Source organism: Benincasa hispida, chromosome 1 (genome assembly GCF_027475165.1).
Source record: "Benincasa hispida cultivar pf3 chromosome 1, pf3_genome.v1.1, whole genome shotgun sequence".
Taxonomy (NCBI): domain Eukaryota; kingdom Viridiplantae; phylum Streptophyta; class Magnoliopsida; order Cucurbitales; family Cucurbitaceae; genus Benincasa; species Benincasa hispida.
The window spans coordinates 41,769,304-41,787,441 of NC_143478.1; the positions used below are offsets into that span (position 1 = coordinate 41,769,304).

At 34.5% G+C, this 18,138-nt stretch overlaps 1 protein-coding gene across 11 annotated transcripts in view; it reads right to left on the minus strand.

The window, feature by feature from the left end:
* The window catches only part of LOC120092733 (AAR2 protein family), a 75,806-nt gene extending 75,361 nt beyond the window's left edge, over window positions 1-445 (minus strand). For 10 of the 11 annotated variants that reach the window (XR_005486146.2, XR_005486138.2, XM_039050917.2 and 7 more), the window contains exon 1: window positions 186-432. Coding sequence is in view for 9 of the 11 variants with exons in the window: in XM_039050917.2 (XP_038906845.1) it covers window positions 186-281 (96 nt within the window). In the remaining 2 variants the exon portion in view is untranslated. Of the gene's footprint in view, window positions 1-185 lie in introns of all 11 variants that reach the window. The other variant, XM_039050900.2, reaches the window with a different exon arrangement.
* Window positions 446-18,138: the final 17,693 nt, after the last annotated feature.

Consider the following 18,138-nt stretch of genomic DNA (forward strand, 5'->3'; position numbering starts at 1 on the left):
TTCAAATCCACAGAATCAAACATTGCGATCACAAATTTCACCCAGTAGCAGGGAACAGCAGTTAGTACTTAGTATATAGTATGACTAAAAATCTATTCCTGCGCTTCAGTTCCTCGAAAATTCTTAAAACGTTTGTTAGAAGAAAGAAAAACAAAACAACAGAAAGATGAATTTATCTGATTAACCTGAGTATCAATTCCAACGAGGGTGTACTGAGGAACGTCGAGGAGGAGAATCGTCGCTCCCTGCTTTACAAGCTCTAGGGCAGTTTCAGAATCCATTTCAACTTCAGAAAACACTGCGGAAACGAAAATTGGAGCTCCAATTCCTGTTGCTCTTGCTGAAATTGATCGCGGCTACCTGAGTGGTTTCTTCCCTTGTCCTCTCTCGAAATAGAAGGAAACGTTCTTTCTTTGAAGTCCAGAAGCCTCTAGAAAGTATTTATACTCCCCATTTTAAATACATGAATAAATTAAATACAATGACATTTGCTAACGGTCGTTTTTATTTCCATTATTATTTTAGATTAAAATATCATTTTAATTCTTACATATTCATTTTGTATTTTTTTAACAAAAAAATATTATAATTATTTAATCAATCTTGATAAAAATTAATTTCAAGAAATTAAATTTAAAATTCACTAAAACTAAAATTAGACAATTAAAATTATAAAGATTAGAATTCAACAAATTTCAAAATATAATTACCACAATGATATTTTGACTTTTTTTATTATTACTAATTTATACTATTTGCATTATTACTCGTCTTTTTTCGTAAAGTTTGAAATGTTAATTACAAAAAAATTAGAATAAGATTTATGTATAAATGAGGTTTAACTAAACTATTTTAATATAATACTTTTGGATTAAATTTTAGTTTATAAGTGATTAATTAATTATCCTGATAGAATAATTATTGGTAGTTAATATATAGAGTCGTTTTCAAATTTGGGAAAATGAATAAAAATATCTACAAATATAATAACATTTCACTATCTATCTACGATGGATCTGTCTATCTATATCATGATAGACACAAATAGTAGTACCGCAGTCTCTCGCTAATAGATTGTGATATTTTGTTATTATTTATAAATATTTTCAGCAATTTTGTCGTTTAAAATATTTTTTCTAAAATAATATTATGTTACTAAAATAACATAAGCATAATATAATATATTACTAAAATAACATAAACATAATATAATATATTACTAAAATAACAAACATAATATGATATAATAAAAGGGACCAACCTAAACCTCCTATTTGTTATGAAAATTAAGGAGCGGGAATACGATATGAAAAATATAATATAATAATATTTTTATGTTATAATAATAAATAAATAAAAACTAAAATTATAAAATAAATTAACTAAAACATAAAATAACCAAAATCATGAAATTGGATAATATGGAAATTGGTGAAAGTGGAATTCTTACCAATACTTGTGTATTCTTAAAATCCACTATTTATAGACAAAGTAACAAGTATGATGTGGACTTACATGAACACCAAGTATAAATAACTGCATGGCACATGGACAACATGAATGGTGACACTAAGTAATGGACATCTATTTTCTATTATAATATTAATAATACTCCCTCTTAGATGCCTATATATATATATATATATGTGTGTGTGTGTGTGAAATATGCCCCGTTAAAACCTTACTAGGAAAAACCCTAGTGAAGGAAAAATAGTACATATTTCATATAATACATATTCCTAAAAAAAAATACAATATATTTACCTCCCTCATGAAAACATTACTCAAGATCTCTGAGTCGCCACATTCCAATATTGTGCTCCAATGTTTTAAAAGTTGCAGTTGGTAATGTCTTTGTAAATAAGTCTGTCAGGTTATCCTTCGAACAAATTTGTTGTACAGTGATGTCGCCATTTTCTTAAAGATCATGAGTCTAGAAAAGCTTCGGTGAAATATGCTTTGTTCTATTTCGTTTAACATATTCTCCTTTGATTTGGGTTATGCAAGTTGTGTTATCTTCGTATAATATTATTGGAAGGTTTTTATTAGAAGACAAGTCACACGTTTCACAAATGTGCTAAGTCATTGAACTTAGCCACACACATTATCAATTAGCCTCGTGAATTGCAAGAATTCCAGCATAATTTGAGGAAGTGGCCGTTATAGTCTGTTTCACCGATCGCCGTGATATAGCAGTTCCTCCACATGTGAACAGATAACTTGTTTGAGATATAGCTTTGTGTGCATCAGATAAATATCCATAATCTACATGACCAACTAGATCAAATTTTGATTTATTTGAATAAAACAAACCCATATCGATTGTTCATCGGAGATAACGGAGTATATGCTTAATTCCGTTCCAATGTTTTTTTGTAGGAGAAAAACTATATCTAGCTAATAAGTTTACTGAAAATGCAATATCTGGTTTTGTATTATTAGCAAGATACATAAGTGCACAAATTGCACCGAGATATGGTACTTTAGGAACAATAAGTTCTTCATTATCTTCTCGAGGTCAAAATATATCTTTCCTTATATCCAATGAACGGACTTCCATTGGAATATTTAATGGATGTGTTTTGTCCATATAAAATATTTTCAAAATTTTTCCTTATAAGTAGACTGATGAATAAATATTTCATCTGCTAAATGCTCAATTTGCAAACCAAGACAAAATTTCATTTTTTTTTAGATATTTCATCTCAAATTCTGTCTTAAGATATTCTATTGCATTTGAAAGCTCTTCAGGAGTTTAATTATATTCAAGTCATCAACATATACGATTATAATAGCAAATCATAATTGTGATTTCTTTATAAAAATACACGGACATATTGGACTATTTTGATATCATTCTTTCAATAAATATCCACTCAGGCGATTGTATCACATATGACCTGATTGTTTCAATCCATATAGTGATCTCTATAACTTTATTGAATACCATTCCCGAAAATTTGATGTATATGTTTCAAGTACTTTAAATCCTTCTGGGATTCTCATATAAATATAATTATCAAAATATCCATATAAATATGTTGTGACTCCATCCATGAGATACATATCCAAACTTTTATATATAGTCAAGCTAATTAAATATCTTAATGTAATTGCATCCACCATCGGAGAATACGTCTCCTCAAAATAAATACCAAGTATTTGTGCAAAACCTTGTGCAACTAGTCTTGCTTTATATCTTGTGACCTCATTATTTTCATTTCTTTTCCTCACAAATACCCATTTGTATCCCACAGGTTTAATACCCTCTGGTGTTCAGACTACAGGTTAAAAAAAACCTGACATTTTAAAAGTGATTTTAATTCTGCCTTGATTGCTTCGAGACATGAAATGTGGAAAATGCCTTATCTAACATATCAGCATCAGTAATTTTCTCACCGCATAACAATAATTTTGAACTGATTTTAAATAATGGGGAGTTGTAATCACTTACTGAGTTGAAATATTGTAACCTTGAGTGCATCCACTCATAACAAACTTTAGAAAGAATAACTGTTTTTTTATGATCATACCTCTCTTTTAAATTTTTTCACAAGACACGCGGATCTTTTATTGTAAAATACTCCATTTTCAATCTCTCGTGGATATGATGCCGAATGAAAATCATAGTTTTTGCTTTGTCCTGACTGGATGTCATGTTTTCTTCTTTAATAGTCTCCCCAAGATTCATAGCATCTAGGTGGATTTTAGCATCAATTACCCATGACAAATAATTATTACTGTTAATATTAAGGGCGACAAATTTCAATTTTGTGAGATTTGTCATGGTAGCACTATCATAAAATATTGTACTTATGTTATAATTTTAATAGATATTGAATATGCAAAATAACATTAAATTTATTAATTATAACAAAAAGGGAAAACGACATACTTTTAGGACCTATCTTTAGCAGGGAAAACGACAAGAGCTTGTGTTGATAACGTGTTATGAAAATTGAGGAGCACAACGGAAATACAGATATAAAAAATATAATATAATAATAATAAATAAACAAAAACTATAACTATAACATAAAATAACCAAATAATGAAATTGGATAATGTGAAATTGGTGGAAGTGGAATTCTCACCAACGTTGGTGTGTTTTTAAAATCCACCAAATGTCACTATTTATGGCAAAGTGGCAAGTAGATGTGGACTTACATGGACACTAAGCATAAATAACTACATGACACATGGACAACGTGAATGGTGACACATGACCTTTGAGATACTAAGCGATAAACATCTATTTTCTATTATAATATTCATAATACTTGATTTCAAATTTTGTAGGTTACTACGATTTTAGTTTGTTTTGTGATGATTAAAACTTTTTATTTTGAAAACAGAATAATTGAAGCTATTAGGTTTCTATATTTAAGGCTTCGTTTGATAACTATTTGATTTTTTCTTTTTTCTTTTTTTAAAATTAAGTCTATAGACATTCTTTCTACCCCAAATTTCTTAGTTATCTATCTTTTACTAATCGTTTGAAAAACCAGGCCGAATTTTGAAAACTAAAAAAGGTACTTTTTAAATGCTTATTTTTGTTCTTGGAATTTGGCTAAGAATTCAATCTTGATAAAGATGCAAATCATTGTAAGAAACTGAGAGGAAATAAAATTAATTTTAAAAAACAAAAAACAAAAGGCCGAAATGATTACCAAATGAGATCTACCTTTTTTTTAGTTTTCAAAATTTGACCTAGTTTTTAAACTATTGGTAAAAAATAGATGACAAATGAATAAATTTAGAGGTGTAAGTAATATCTATAGACTTAATTGTTAAAAACCAAAATCTAATAATAAATGGGGCGTTTGGAGCAAGGACTATCCTAAGATTATAATAACCAGCTCTTGCTATAATAAATACTATTTCAAAAACTTTAATGAGCTACAATCAAATTATTATAATCCAATTATAATATTTGTGTCCACTTGATTTAACCATAATCAATAAGTTGATCATTCAAAAGTTGTTCGTAATAACGGCTGGGCCAATATGCTATTTTACCACCGATATTACATTTGTAGGAGTATATCAGCATGCAGCGGAAGCAACAAGGATCAATAAGCATTCTAATTCATTAATTTTGGCTGTAAATAAAGCATGTTCGTATAATAATATGAGGGTTTCAAGTCATACCTTTGCAGAACCTCTTAAATCTCGATTCTCAACTGTAAAACTTCTCCAAATCTCGCTGTGAACCACCTCGAGATCTTTCCCACTATTCTCTTGGAGCTTTAGATTGAGTTGTAGGACTCAAGATAAGCTTGAATGAAGGGAACTTGGAGAATAACCCACTTGAAAAACAACTTCTTCAACTCGAATTTTTCAGCAAAAACTCTATCAATGCATGTCTTAATTCCTTCCCAATCTTCTCTATTTATTGCAGGACTTTCATGCAAAAAAAATGGTTATATGAGATGCAGCTCATGCTTAAAGATTTGAAGCTAAAGACCAGGGATGTTGTGAGAGCTAGTTCATGATAGTGGAGAAATCCAACTTTCCAAAAGTTTGTGTTTTTCAATTTTTATTTTCAAAATGATTTTTAAAAATCAATTTTGTTTTTCAAAACTAATTTTTTTTCATAATTTTCTAATAAAATTAATAATAAATAATTAATTAAACAATTTAACTAATTCTCATTAATTTAATATCAAATATTAAATTAATTTTATACAAAGTCCATCTTCATGAATTTAATATTTAAATCATATTTAAATATTAATTAATTATCCAATTCCGTTTAATTGTAAAATTAAACGTGTAATTATATCTCATATAATTAATAATTCCCTTAATTTTAATTTGAATGTTTCAAATTAACTTATCACACTACTCTAAAACTAATCCATTTACGAGTTAGTAGGGGGACATCGTGGACCTACAGATAATGGGCTCCAACGATCAGAGATTAATTGGTTAAACTCATTACACCAAATTATCCCCATTCATTAACTAATGGGTCACTCTACTAAAGCCCATAGTTGCACTCCCCTCGCTATAGATATATTATTCCACTCGATATAACCATGATTAGTAAGTTAACCCTTAACAGGTTGTTTGTAATAATGGTTGGGTCAAATGTCTGTTTTACCCCCGAGATTACCTATTGTTTCTCAAGTCCCACTAATCCTCTAATGAACAATTGATTTGTGATCTAATCAACAAAATGAGTCCCTCTCAGGCCAATGAGAGGGTGGGGCTCCTTGTTCAAGACCCGAAGTTAGCACTTAAGGGAATAACCTCTCTACTATCCCTAAAACGAGTAGAAGTGAATTCCATCTTGCACCCTATGCCCCCAGCTAACTACCCGGTCTTACCCATGAAATTGAGGTTTATTGAGTCGGCGTTGCTGAGCCAACCCTCACCTATGCAAATCTAAGGATAATCCCGAATAAACAGGAGTTCATAGTTAGCTCAGGATTAAGGTCAAGTTACCTAGGTCATCACTTTGAAATAGTTAGTCTTAAACGGTAAACAACGTTATAAAGTAAGAGTGACTGATTTCATGGTCCGATCTTGTACAAACCCATTGCACAAGATGCCCCCACTCCCCAAGTCATAACATTTACGAATTAGGATCACATCGCTTGTAACACTTTACAACTCCTTGTAACAACTATAGAGTGGGTCACATCCGAGAGTGTTACCAGAATAAGGCACCCAACCTCATTCATATATTATTCATCATTTTAGCTATTTACTCGAACTTGATTCACTTTTATGTCTCCACATATAGTTCAAGTACTCATGTAATAGTCATGGGTCTTTAGTTTATTGGATTTCTAAAACAAAATAAGCAATACATATTTTCAATAACAACTTATTAAAATTCCATAATAAGTTTTATTGTTTACAAACCACAAGTTTTAGAACATAAAACCCACAATATCATACTCCTTAAGTTCCATTGATCCTCTAATGAATAATTGGTTTGTGATTTAATCACTAAACCAGATCCCTCTCGGGCCAATGAAAGGGTGGGGCCCTTTGTTCAAGACCTAGATTCAATACTTAAGAGAACAACTTTTCTCCAAGAGTTCATAGTTAGCTAAGGATTAAAATCGAGTTACTAGGTCATCTAAGTAAAATAGTCAGTCTTAATTAGTAAACAACATTAGAAAGTAAGAGTGACTTATTTCTTGGTTCGATCTTATGGAAAATCATTGTATAGGACGCCCCCACACCTCATTTCAATACATAAACGAATCGGGATCACTTCGTTTGTAGCACCTTACAACAAATTGTAAAAACTACAGAGTGAGCCATATCCAATAGTGTTACCAAAATAAGGCACACAACCTTATTCGTATACTATAGATTATTTTGACTATTTACTCAAACATGATCCACTTTTATGTCTCCACATAAAGTTCAAGTATTCATATAATAGTCATGGATCTTAGTTGATTGGATTTAGTCTTTACAAGTGAAATTTACAAATTCAATAACAACTTTATTGAAGAAATGTTGAATAACATTTTTACTGATAATATAAAATATTTAACTCTACAAACTGCAAGTTTTAGGATATAGAACCCAACTGTTGGGGTTGATGCCCTAAACTCTCGTTGGGTCATGTAGTTTATAAACACATGTATTGAACAAACGTTTGTGATGTAATAATATGAGATATATTCTTCATTGTTGTCTATGAAACATGAGATGTTTTAATTGCTTTACCACAAAACCAATAAACTAAGATCCCTGTTTGTCGTTGTAAATTAAGCATGTATGTGGAGATATATAGGTGGATCATGCCTTAAGTGATAACTAAAACGGTCTGTAGTATATAAATATAGGAGGGAAACCTTATCCTGGTGACATTACGGATGTGACCTGCTTTATAGATAGTTACAAGTGTTGTGATGTGCTACAGATGGTTTGATCCTGATCATTCATGTGGAAACATGCGAGTGGGGGTGTCCTATACAAAGGAGTTTGTATAAGACTAGACCACAAAGTGTTTAGTCTCGTTATATAACGTCATTCATGATAGAGACTTCACTTCACTAGGATGACCATAGGTAATATGATTTTAATCCTGAGTGAGTTGGGAACTCCTGCCTTTGAGAGCGGTCCTTTGATTTTCATGGGTGCAAGTGGCTAGACTGTCGATTTAAACCTACCACTTTGGTAATTTGTCTGATTTGGGAGCTGGGAACTCAGCTACACAAGATGAAATTCACTCATTCCCCGAAGTAGGGGTAAGTAGATAAATTGTTCCAAAGGCTGATTCCGGGGCTTGAACGATGTGGTGCCATACACCTTCTCATGGTTTGAGAGGTGTCCACTCATAATAGAACTATGAGATATTGTTCATTACAGGGATCAGTGGTACTTAAAGAGTTAGATGTAACTATAGGGCAAAATGGTAAATTGGCCCAGCTGTACTTACGAGCATTTGTGAAGGGTTATTGTATTGTTGATTGGTTATATCCGTTGGACACAGAAATATATTTGTGGTAAAAATAGTGCAACTGTTGATTTTTAGTGAAGTGCCCAGCAGTTAACGGAGGGTAGATCTCGTGGTTAAAGAGTTTAGTCAGCTATTCACATATCGTTGGAGCTTTAAGCTACATGTCCATTAGGTCCCCTTGGTAGCTCAATGGATTCAAGTTGATAATCAGTTTTTGGGTAGTTTGAAGTTTTCAAATTGACAAGAAGGAGTTTGATTATATATAATATGTTTAAACTAGTTCAATTATCTATGATATAGTTGACATTATGTATGAGATACATTAATTGGAGGAAATGGATATAAATATGATTTTATATCAAGTAAAGGAGAAAAGATTATGGTTTAAATGTTGCATATGATGTGATATTAAAACTATAGGTTATAAACATAATATGAATAACTAACTTATATTTATTTATAATTAAAACAATTATGAGATCGTTGTTGGTGGTTTTCTCGTGAAAGTGGGAGGTTGCATTCAATTTTCATAACTGAAAGGATAAAATAAAAAGTGTTTTCATTTTGAAATGGAATCGAAGTATCGCTTCATAAGTTGTACACTGCCTATCGTTTAGCTAATGAGAGCCTACACGATAGCCTCAAAGTGTTTCCTAAACGGCCGTATACACATGCATCTATCTAAACGATCGTATAGCTTTTACTAAGTGATCGTGCGTCCAAGCGAGATTCACTAGACGATCGTGTAAACAATCAAGCCATATTACCTAAACGATCGTACATCTTTTCTAAACGATCAAGCACAAGTCTATACGATAGACTCAAAACTCTCTTACTTGCTTGGTCGTTGAATACGATCGTTGTTTCCTCCTTCCCTCTGCCAAATTCAATAGAGCCCACGCCTCCTGGATTCTCACTCAAATAATACCAAGGTCACTGAGTGGTAGTGTCCTAGTTGCTGATTGTTCATGGAGAAGACAGTTTGTTTGCTGAGCGACAATGAGAGATTTGGGTAGACGTTTGCAGCAACAGCGAGAGGTGTTGTTCTTGATGAGAGCGAGAGATAAACAGAGGAAGAATTCTTCAAAGGTGAGTCTCTCATTTCTTTGTATTTAATTTATTGAAAGCATGCCGTAATTTATTTTGAAATGCATAACTTGCATGGATGTTTGTGAATGCTTGTATTTCTGTCACAATGAATTTGGAACGATCTTGCGTCCGCTCATAGGTACTTTTTTATAAGAGTTCCTTCACCAACATATCAATGTCAAAAGTAGTTAAATGAGTATCTCTAACTTCATCTTCTTCTAATGGACCTACATGCATTTCTCTTCTTATAAGATTCTGAATTAGACAACAAGTTGTAATAATGCGACATCGAACTTTTACTGGATAATAAGATTTCCCTTGAAGAATAGCTCATTGACCTTTTAATAGTCCAAATGGTCGTTCTATTACATTTCTCGTAGAGGAATGCTTCATATTAAAAAATTCAGTTGGAGTTCTTGGTTGGTATCTTTGCATCCAATCATTTAAATGATATCATTATCTTCTGTAAGGAGCCAAAAAACCTTCACCATTTTTATAGCCACCATCAGATAGATAGTAACAACTTAAATACAACAATTGAATACTTGAGAATGTATGTAAAAAGTGTATCTAATCAAAACTACATACCAATCATAATATCATACATGTTACCTTTTGGAATCTTTGATCCATTCCTCCTAGATACAACATCTCGTAAAACTCTTGAGTCAGAAGCTGAACCTTCCCATCCAGGTAAACGTAGATAAATTGCATGTCTTGGGAGCAAACTCCTAAGACATTAGTAGCAATTTCATTCTTCCTGGTTTGATACCTAGGTTAATCGAGAATACCCACATTGACTTTAATGTAGGTTCCATCTAATGCACATAGAAAATTCTACATACAAAGAATACTATAAAATAATCAAACCACCTATTAATATTTAAATACGAGTAAAACTATAAAACAAAAATTGCCTAATAAATAAGTTCTATGGTTTCAGCAAACTTATTTCAAAATGACTTCCACAACTCTAAATTTACTCGATGCTAACAAATTAACGAGCGAAAATTACACATCTTGGAAAAATATGATCAACACAATCCTAATCATCGATGACCTCAGTTTTGTTCTATTGGAAGACTGGCCTCCTATTCCAGCTTCAAATGTTGCTTAAAATGTTCGAGAAGCATACAAGTGTTGGACATGAGCAAATGAAAAGGCCCGAGCGTACATCTTAGCAAGCCTTTTCGAAGTCTTAGCAAAGAAACATGAGCCCATAGAGTCCCTTAGGGGAATTTTCGGACAACCATCTATACAACTCAAGTACAACGCTCTAGAACACATCTTCAATGCCCGTATGCAAGAAGGGCATATGTTCGAGAACATGTTCTCGACATGATGGACCACTTCAACGTGGCGAAGGTGAATGGATCCGTCATCAATAAAGCCAGTCTGGAATCTTTACCTGAAAGTTTTCTTCAATTTCGTAGGAATGCGGTTATGAATAGGATTGACTACAACCTGACCACTTTGCTTAACGAGTTACAGACCTTCCAATTCTTAATGAGGAACAGAAGGGTGAAACAAATGTTGCTTCATCGTCTAAGAAGTTCTATAGAGGTTCGACCTCTAGGACACAGTCTGTGCCTTCTTCTTCTAGCACTAAAAAGTGGAAGAAGAAAAAAGGTAGAAAGGGAAAAGCTAGCCCACCAGCTGCTACCTAAAAGGATAAGAAAGCCAAGGTTGCAAAGGGAATATGTTTCCATTACAACCAAGAGGGATATTGGAAAAGGAACTATCCCAAATACTTGGTAGAAAAGAAGAAGGCCAAGCAAGGTAATTTGATTTACTTGTTTTGGAATCCTGATTAGTGGAGAATGATAATTCTGCTTGGATAATAGATTCGGGCGCCACTAACCACGTTTGTTCCTCAATTCAAGGAATTAATTCTTGCAGACATCTGGAAGCTGGGGAGATGACGATGCGGGTTGGAACTAGGCACGTCGTCTCAGTTGTGGCAGTGGGAGGTCTCCAGTTAACTTTATATAATAAATATATTTTACTAGAAAATGTATATGTAGTTCATGGTTTGAAGAGGAACTTAATTTCTGTAAAGTATTTATTAGAACAAAGTTATTGTATATATTTCTCTATAAATAAAGTGTTTATTTAAAAGAATGGTGTCAATATTTGTTTTGCTGAATTGGAAAACAATTTTTAAATGCCAAGATCGTTATCAACTAAAGATATCCATAACACTGAAATGTTTAAAATTGCGGTAACTCAACATAAAAGACTTAGAATTTCTCCTAAATAAAATGCTCGAATTTGGAACATGAGATTAAGACACATCAATCTCAATAGGATTGAGAGGTTGGTGAAGAATGGACTTCTAAATGAGTTAGAAGAAAATTCTTTACCTGTGTGTGAGTCATGCGTTGAAGGTAAAATGACTAAAAGACCTTTTACTGGAAAAGGTCACAGGGTCAAAGAGCTATTAGAGCTAGTACATTCAGATATTTGTGGTCTAATGAATGTAAAAGCAAGATGAGGGTTTGAATATTTCATCACCTTTACTGATGATTATTCAAGATATGGGTATGTTTATTAAATGCAACATAAGTCTGAATCTTTTGAAAAGTTCAAAGAGTTCAAGACAGAAGTTGAAAATGCATCAAATAGAACAATTAAGACATTTTGATTTGATCGAGGTAGAGAGTTTTTGGATCTAACATTCTAAAAATATTTGGAATTATATCCCAACTCTCAACACCTGGTACACCTTAGTAGAATGGTGTATCAAAAAAGAGAAATCGAACCCTGTTGGACAAGGTTCTGTCTATGATGAGTTAAACTTCCTTACCTTATTCGTTTTGAGGTTTTGCAGTACAAATTGCCACGTATATTTTAAACTGTGTTCCATCTAAAAGTGTTACGAGAATGCCTTTGGAGTTATGGACTGGTCGTAAAGCTAGTTTACGTTATTTCAGAATATAGGGTTGTCCAACACATGTGCTTGAGGCAAATCCTAAGAAACTAGAACATTTTTCAAAATTGTGCCTATTTGTAGGCTACCCCAGAGGTACAAAAAGTGATTACTTCTTCAACCTTAAAGAAAATAAAGTGTTTGTGTCGACAAATGCTACTTTTCTGGAAAAGTACCATATAAGGGAGCACAAGCCTTGTAGTAAGGTTGTGTTGACTAAACCTTCAACAAGAGTTGTTGAAGAACCCAACACCTCAACAAGAGTTGTTGAAGTTGGATCATCTAGTAGGGCAAATCCACCTCAAGTGTTGAGGGAGCTCATGCGTGGAAAATGGAGTAAATAAATATGCATTCATTATTCGTTCTCCATGCATCGCTGGTCATGCATTGAACTAAGGGATATGCAATATGCGTCTGATGACCATGCGTTCCTGCCACAAGTTTTCTTGCTCTCTCGCCAAGTATAACGAGATCGCAAGTTTCTCGGGGTGATCTGAGGTCAAACTCAGGGACTTGTAGCTAAGTGTTATGAAGTAATGTGTTGCTGCGAAGAATAAAAGAATATTGAAGTTTAAGGGCTATGCGCTACTCCTACTCCTAATTAAATAGATGAAGCAATGGAAGTATGACTATGAGAGTTGGAGACATGGCAACTGTTAACTGATAATGGGCAAAAATGCATGTTATTACAATGCTAAGTTATTAAACAATGCAGGCTTAAGTTGATAAAATATATAAGATTGCGTCCAAAAAGCATTAAGTTTATAATATTGCGGTCACATGCGTTCATCGCATAAAAACAGTTAACTTTTGTATTTTTGTGCAGAATATGCGTTGACACAAAGTGTAAAAGGCGATCACAAGAAAGCAACGGTCGAGCGCAACGTTACTGTAAGGCTTTTCGGTGACTTATGCTCGCAAATATCTGCTCAAGAAGGATTGCCGCATAGAGCCGCCGCAACTTGGTGGGTGCATCTGGGTGAAAAGCATAATTAATCACGATGGGACAGAAACTGATGACGGTCGAGTCCGAATTAAGTTAACAAGCCGTTAATGGTCTACTGTAGCAAGTACACTCAACTTTTCGGTGACAAATATTCGATGCATTGGACAAAGAATTAAAGCCATCCCATCAGTGTAATCATAAGAGGGAAGACGCTTTTTATCCCGAAGCTCTATAAATACCGAAGACAACCCTCAGTAAAGGAGTTCAGAGTTCGGATAGTTAGAGAATTTTCCCTTAGATGGAATAGCCTTGTTCTTAAATTTTCTCTTATTTAAGGAGGAAGCGAGAGAAGCGAGATTGTGCCAAGAGATCATTCCGGTGAACTTGGAAGAGTGCCAAAAGCGTCAAGATCAGAGAGAGGGTTAGCTCCTGCGGAAGCAGGAATATCTTTTGAACATAATAGAGTTGACAGTGTAAAAGCCTTTAAAAGCAAGAGATTGCTACCAGACTCTCTATCCTTATCTTTCATTGTCATTTTCTACTTAAACTTATCTATAGAAATGGAATTTACTTCTTTATATCTGTTCACTCCCTGTTAATTACGCAAGAGTAGCTAAATCTGTCGAATGGGTTGAAAAGCACTTAGCTAGTATAACTAGGGATCTTCACTCTATGCGATTATCTTGTATTATGTATGCATCATTCGTCTATTAGAGATACTCGGGAGGGTAGTCTAAAGACAAAATCTAGGCTTGGAAAAGTCAGGTTAGAATCTAGGCTTGGGAGAGTCAGATTAGAACGCATAATCAAGAGATAGAAGCTTAGGAATAAACATTGTTTGCTATTAACGCATCGCATGCATCCTAGAGATAGGATATGATTGTGTGTGGTCACCTTGTCTTTGTGTGCATCTTGCATTATCGCATAGGAAAAAATGTAGAGACTTAGGAATAAGCTCTATGGACATTATTGCATTCAACACATGCGTCCTAAAACTAGGAGCACCGCATTTGCATTGGAAAATGATTTGTTGTCGCATGAGTGTAGCATGATCGCATAGTTTGATGCATTCCTGTGAAACGCTAGCGAAAGACTTTCTCGACCAGTTCCTCTGCATACTCAGTGTATCTACCGCATAATCAATCTTTTCTCAAATATGCCACATACATTTAATTTATACCGCAAACAACAACCCAAAACAACTATTTGATTATTTGGTTACTGCAAGGTCTTCTTTGAAATTATCACCGCATACTATTTTTCCTAGTCCCTGAGTTTGAGCCTGGACTTACCAGGAAACTCAGTAGGGTTTATACTTGGATTCCATTGAAAAAACTTGTTGCTCAACGCATCTCCATCACCACATTTCATTCTATAATTTCATCACATAAAATAATGCATCATTAACGCGTAATAAGATGTATGGAAAAATAGATAAAATCGTGGAAGGGATGACTTCACTGCATCAATAAGTTTGATCGCAAGGGTAACCCCAACCAATGCAAGTTATGCGATTATGCTATACGCAATTAACTAAGACGCATGAGATGCATATGCAATTGTGTCGATAGGACTTATGTCTAAGTCTCAATTCTTGCTCACATGCTCCCACACATAAACAAGGTGACCACACACCACCGTAACCTACTTCTGGACGCATGCGATGTGACCGCATACTTTCTTATCCTATTTATAGGGTGCATGCGCTATGTAATAGCAAACAGAACTTATTCCTAAGCTTCTATTCTTGCTTATGCGATCCAATCTGACTCTCTCGAGCCTAGATTTGGTTTTTAGACTACTCTCTCAAGTATGCCCAAATAATGAATGATGTGCTCATAAGACAAGGTAATCACATAAAGCATGGTTGACATAAGATTATTCCTATCCCTAGGAACACTGCTCACTTTGCTTAGTGTGTTCCACTACTTACCCTCTTGGGCAATTAGTCGTCGTTGATCAACTCATAGACAAGCATTGCATCCGCTCATAGACAAGCGTTGCCTCAGCCTCACACTAAGCAAATAAAATTTTCTCACAATACCCGCTCAACGCACACCTCTCGGTGGTTTGCTACATGCTTCATACGTCTATGCCGCATGATTAAGTATATGATACTCTAGCAATCTTACTCGGTCATTGCAATAAAAGTAAAGGATAATAAAGTAGAGGTAAATGAGGATGGAATCGAAGGAGATAAAGAAATGCATTGATCACAAAATATATTAATGTCTTAAGCCATAATGTAATACAATACAGAGATAGAAGAGAGATGGAGGGCCAGATGGGCAATGTCTTACTTCCATCAGATGTGTATCAAGGCTGCCAGTGGTGTCATGGATGGGCGGTGGAGTAATCTCTCTCGAAATCTATCTTCGACGAAGCTCCAATCATCACTCAGAATGGTTGGAGGAATGAAGAACTCTTAGAGAATTTCTTCTCACACTTTCGTCTGGATCACAAGGGTCTATCCTAAGGCAGAAGCTCGGATGAATTGAAGTTGGGCTTTAAGGCTTCTATTTATAGAGCTCGGTCATCAAAAGCATTAATGGTCATTCTTTGAATTTTTACTACTAACGGTGTGATGGACCTGCTCTGAATCTCTGCTACTAACGGCGTGGTAGGTGAAATGTCAACATCATCTTTTGATACTCCCAAGGTATGCGCTCGTGCTTGGTTTCCGAAGTATCATCGCATTTCACCACTTTCTCATGAATTCTTAGTATAATTACCATATATTCTTCTCATCAGCCCTCATAATTCTAAATAAAAGACCTACAATAACGTACATTTCTGCCTGTCATCAAAAGCCTTGATGCAGTGGGAGAGTTGCAAACTCGTCTGTCCATTACATAGGTTTAACATAAATCCTAGCTATGGTAGCTGATGGAGATGTTGAGGATCCATTGTCTTACAAGAAGGCAATGGAAGATGTTGACAAAGATAAGTGGATCAAAGTTATAGATCTTTAAATGGAGTCGATGTACTTACCCCGAGCACACGCAATGGAGTCGTAGACCGTCAAGTAAAATCCAATCCATGAAATAATTTGATCTATGGACAGCATCGTTGTGTAAAGGTCGTAATGCCAGAGGAATCATTACCGCAGGGCATAGAGGGGGAGGTCATAAGCGTCTATATTGTAAAATCGATTTTCGACGGAATGAAAAAGACATATATGGTAGAATCTAAATCTTCTAATCGATAATTGGGCCAAAGAAAGCATGATTTACTAAAAAAAAAAGATTCTAACTAGTTTTGGAAAATGGACGTCAAGACTGCCTTTCTGAATGACAATCTTAAGAAGACCATTTATATGAAGCAACCCGAGAAATTCATAAACTAAGGTTAAGAATAAAAGGTTTGCAGGCTTAATTGGTCCATGTATAGACTGAAGCAAGCTTCTCGATCTTGGAATATAAGAATTGATACTGCGTTCAAATCTTATGGCTTTGATCAAAATGTTGATAAGCCTTATGTATACAAGAGGATCATCAACAGTTCAGTAGCTTTCTTAGTGTTATATGTAGACGATATCCTACTCACTAGGAATGATGTAAGTCTACTGACTGAAATTAAAAACTGGCTAGCGACCCAATTCCAAATGAAAGATTTGGGAGAGACTCGGCTTTTGTTAAGAATTCAGATCTTTAGAGATCGAAAGAACAAAATGAGCTCTGTCTCAAGCATTGTACACTGACAAAATGCTTGTCAAAGATTCGATGCAGAACTCCAAGAGAGGTTTACTACCTTTAAGGTATGGAGTTATATTGTCTAAGGAACAATGTCCTAAGACACTTCAAGAGATTGAGGAAATGAGATGGATTCCATAAATATCGACTGTTGGCAGGCTAATGTATGTGATGTTGTGTACTAAACTTGACATCTTCTATGCGGTGGGGATAATGAGTAAATATGAGTCTAATCCAGGATTTAATCATTGGACCACCGTATCCTCAAGTATCTATGGAGAACGAGGGACTACATGCTCGTGTATGGTTCTAAGGATCTGATCCTTTTAGGATACACAAACTCTGATTTCCAAACTGATAAGGATTATAGAAAATCCACATCAGGATTAGTGTTCACCAACCTCCAGTTGTCGCCAAAATCTAATCCCCTGAAAAGAAGAACAAACATGGTTAGCAGTGCTCGAATCAATTATCTAGATAGAAACATCATTCTCCACCAAAAAGTTTCAATAACAAATAAATCACATTTACCTTTATCGACCTTGGCTTTAGCCTTGGTTGCTTTCTTCTCTTTCATATACCGATGACAGTTCCTCTTCCAGTGTCCATCTTGGTTGCAGTGAAAACACTTTTCCTTAGCAACCTGTGGACGCCTCCTTGGGGCGACATACGGTGGGTTAGCAGGTGTCTTCCCTTTTCCCTTACCACCCTTCTTCTTCTTCTCCTTTGCAGAGTTAGAAGTATAAGGTGCAGACTTCATTCCTGAAGTCGAACCTCTATGGAAAGTCCTAGAGGATGAAGCAACATTTTCCTCACCCTTCTACCTCTCTTTAATTTTCTGTAAAGATTGGTATGTCTGCAACTCGTTGAGAGAGTTGTAAGGTTATATTTCACTTTGTTAAGAATTACATTATTAACAAAGTGCAAAAAGCTCTCCGGCAAAGAATGCAAGATTATGCTAACTTGGCTGCCCTCATCGATGGTAGACCCATTCAACTCCGCCACATTAAAATGGACCATCATCTTTAGCACATGTTCACGAACAGAGGTG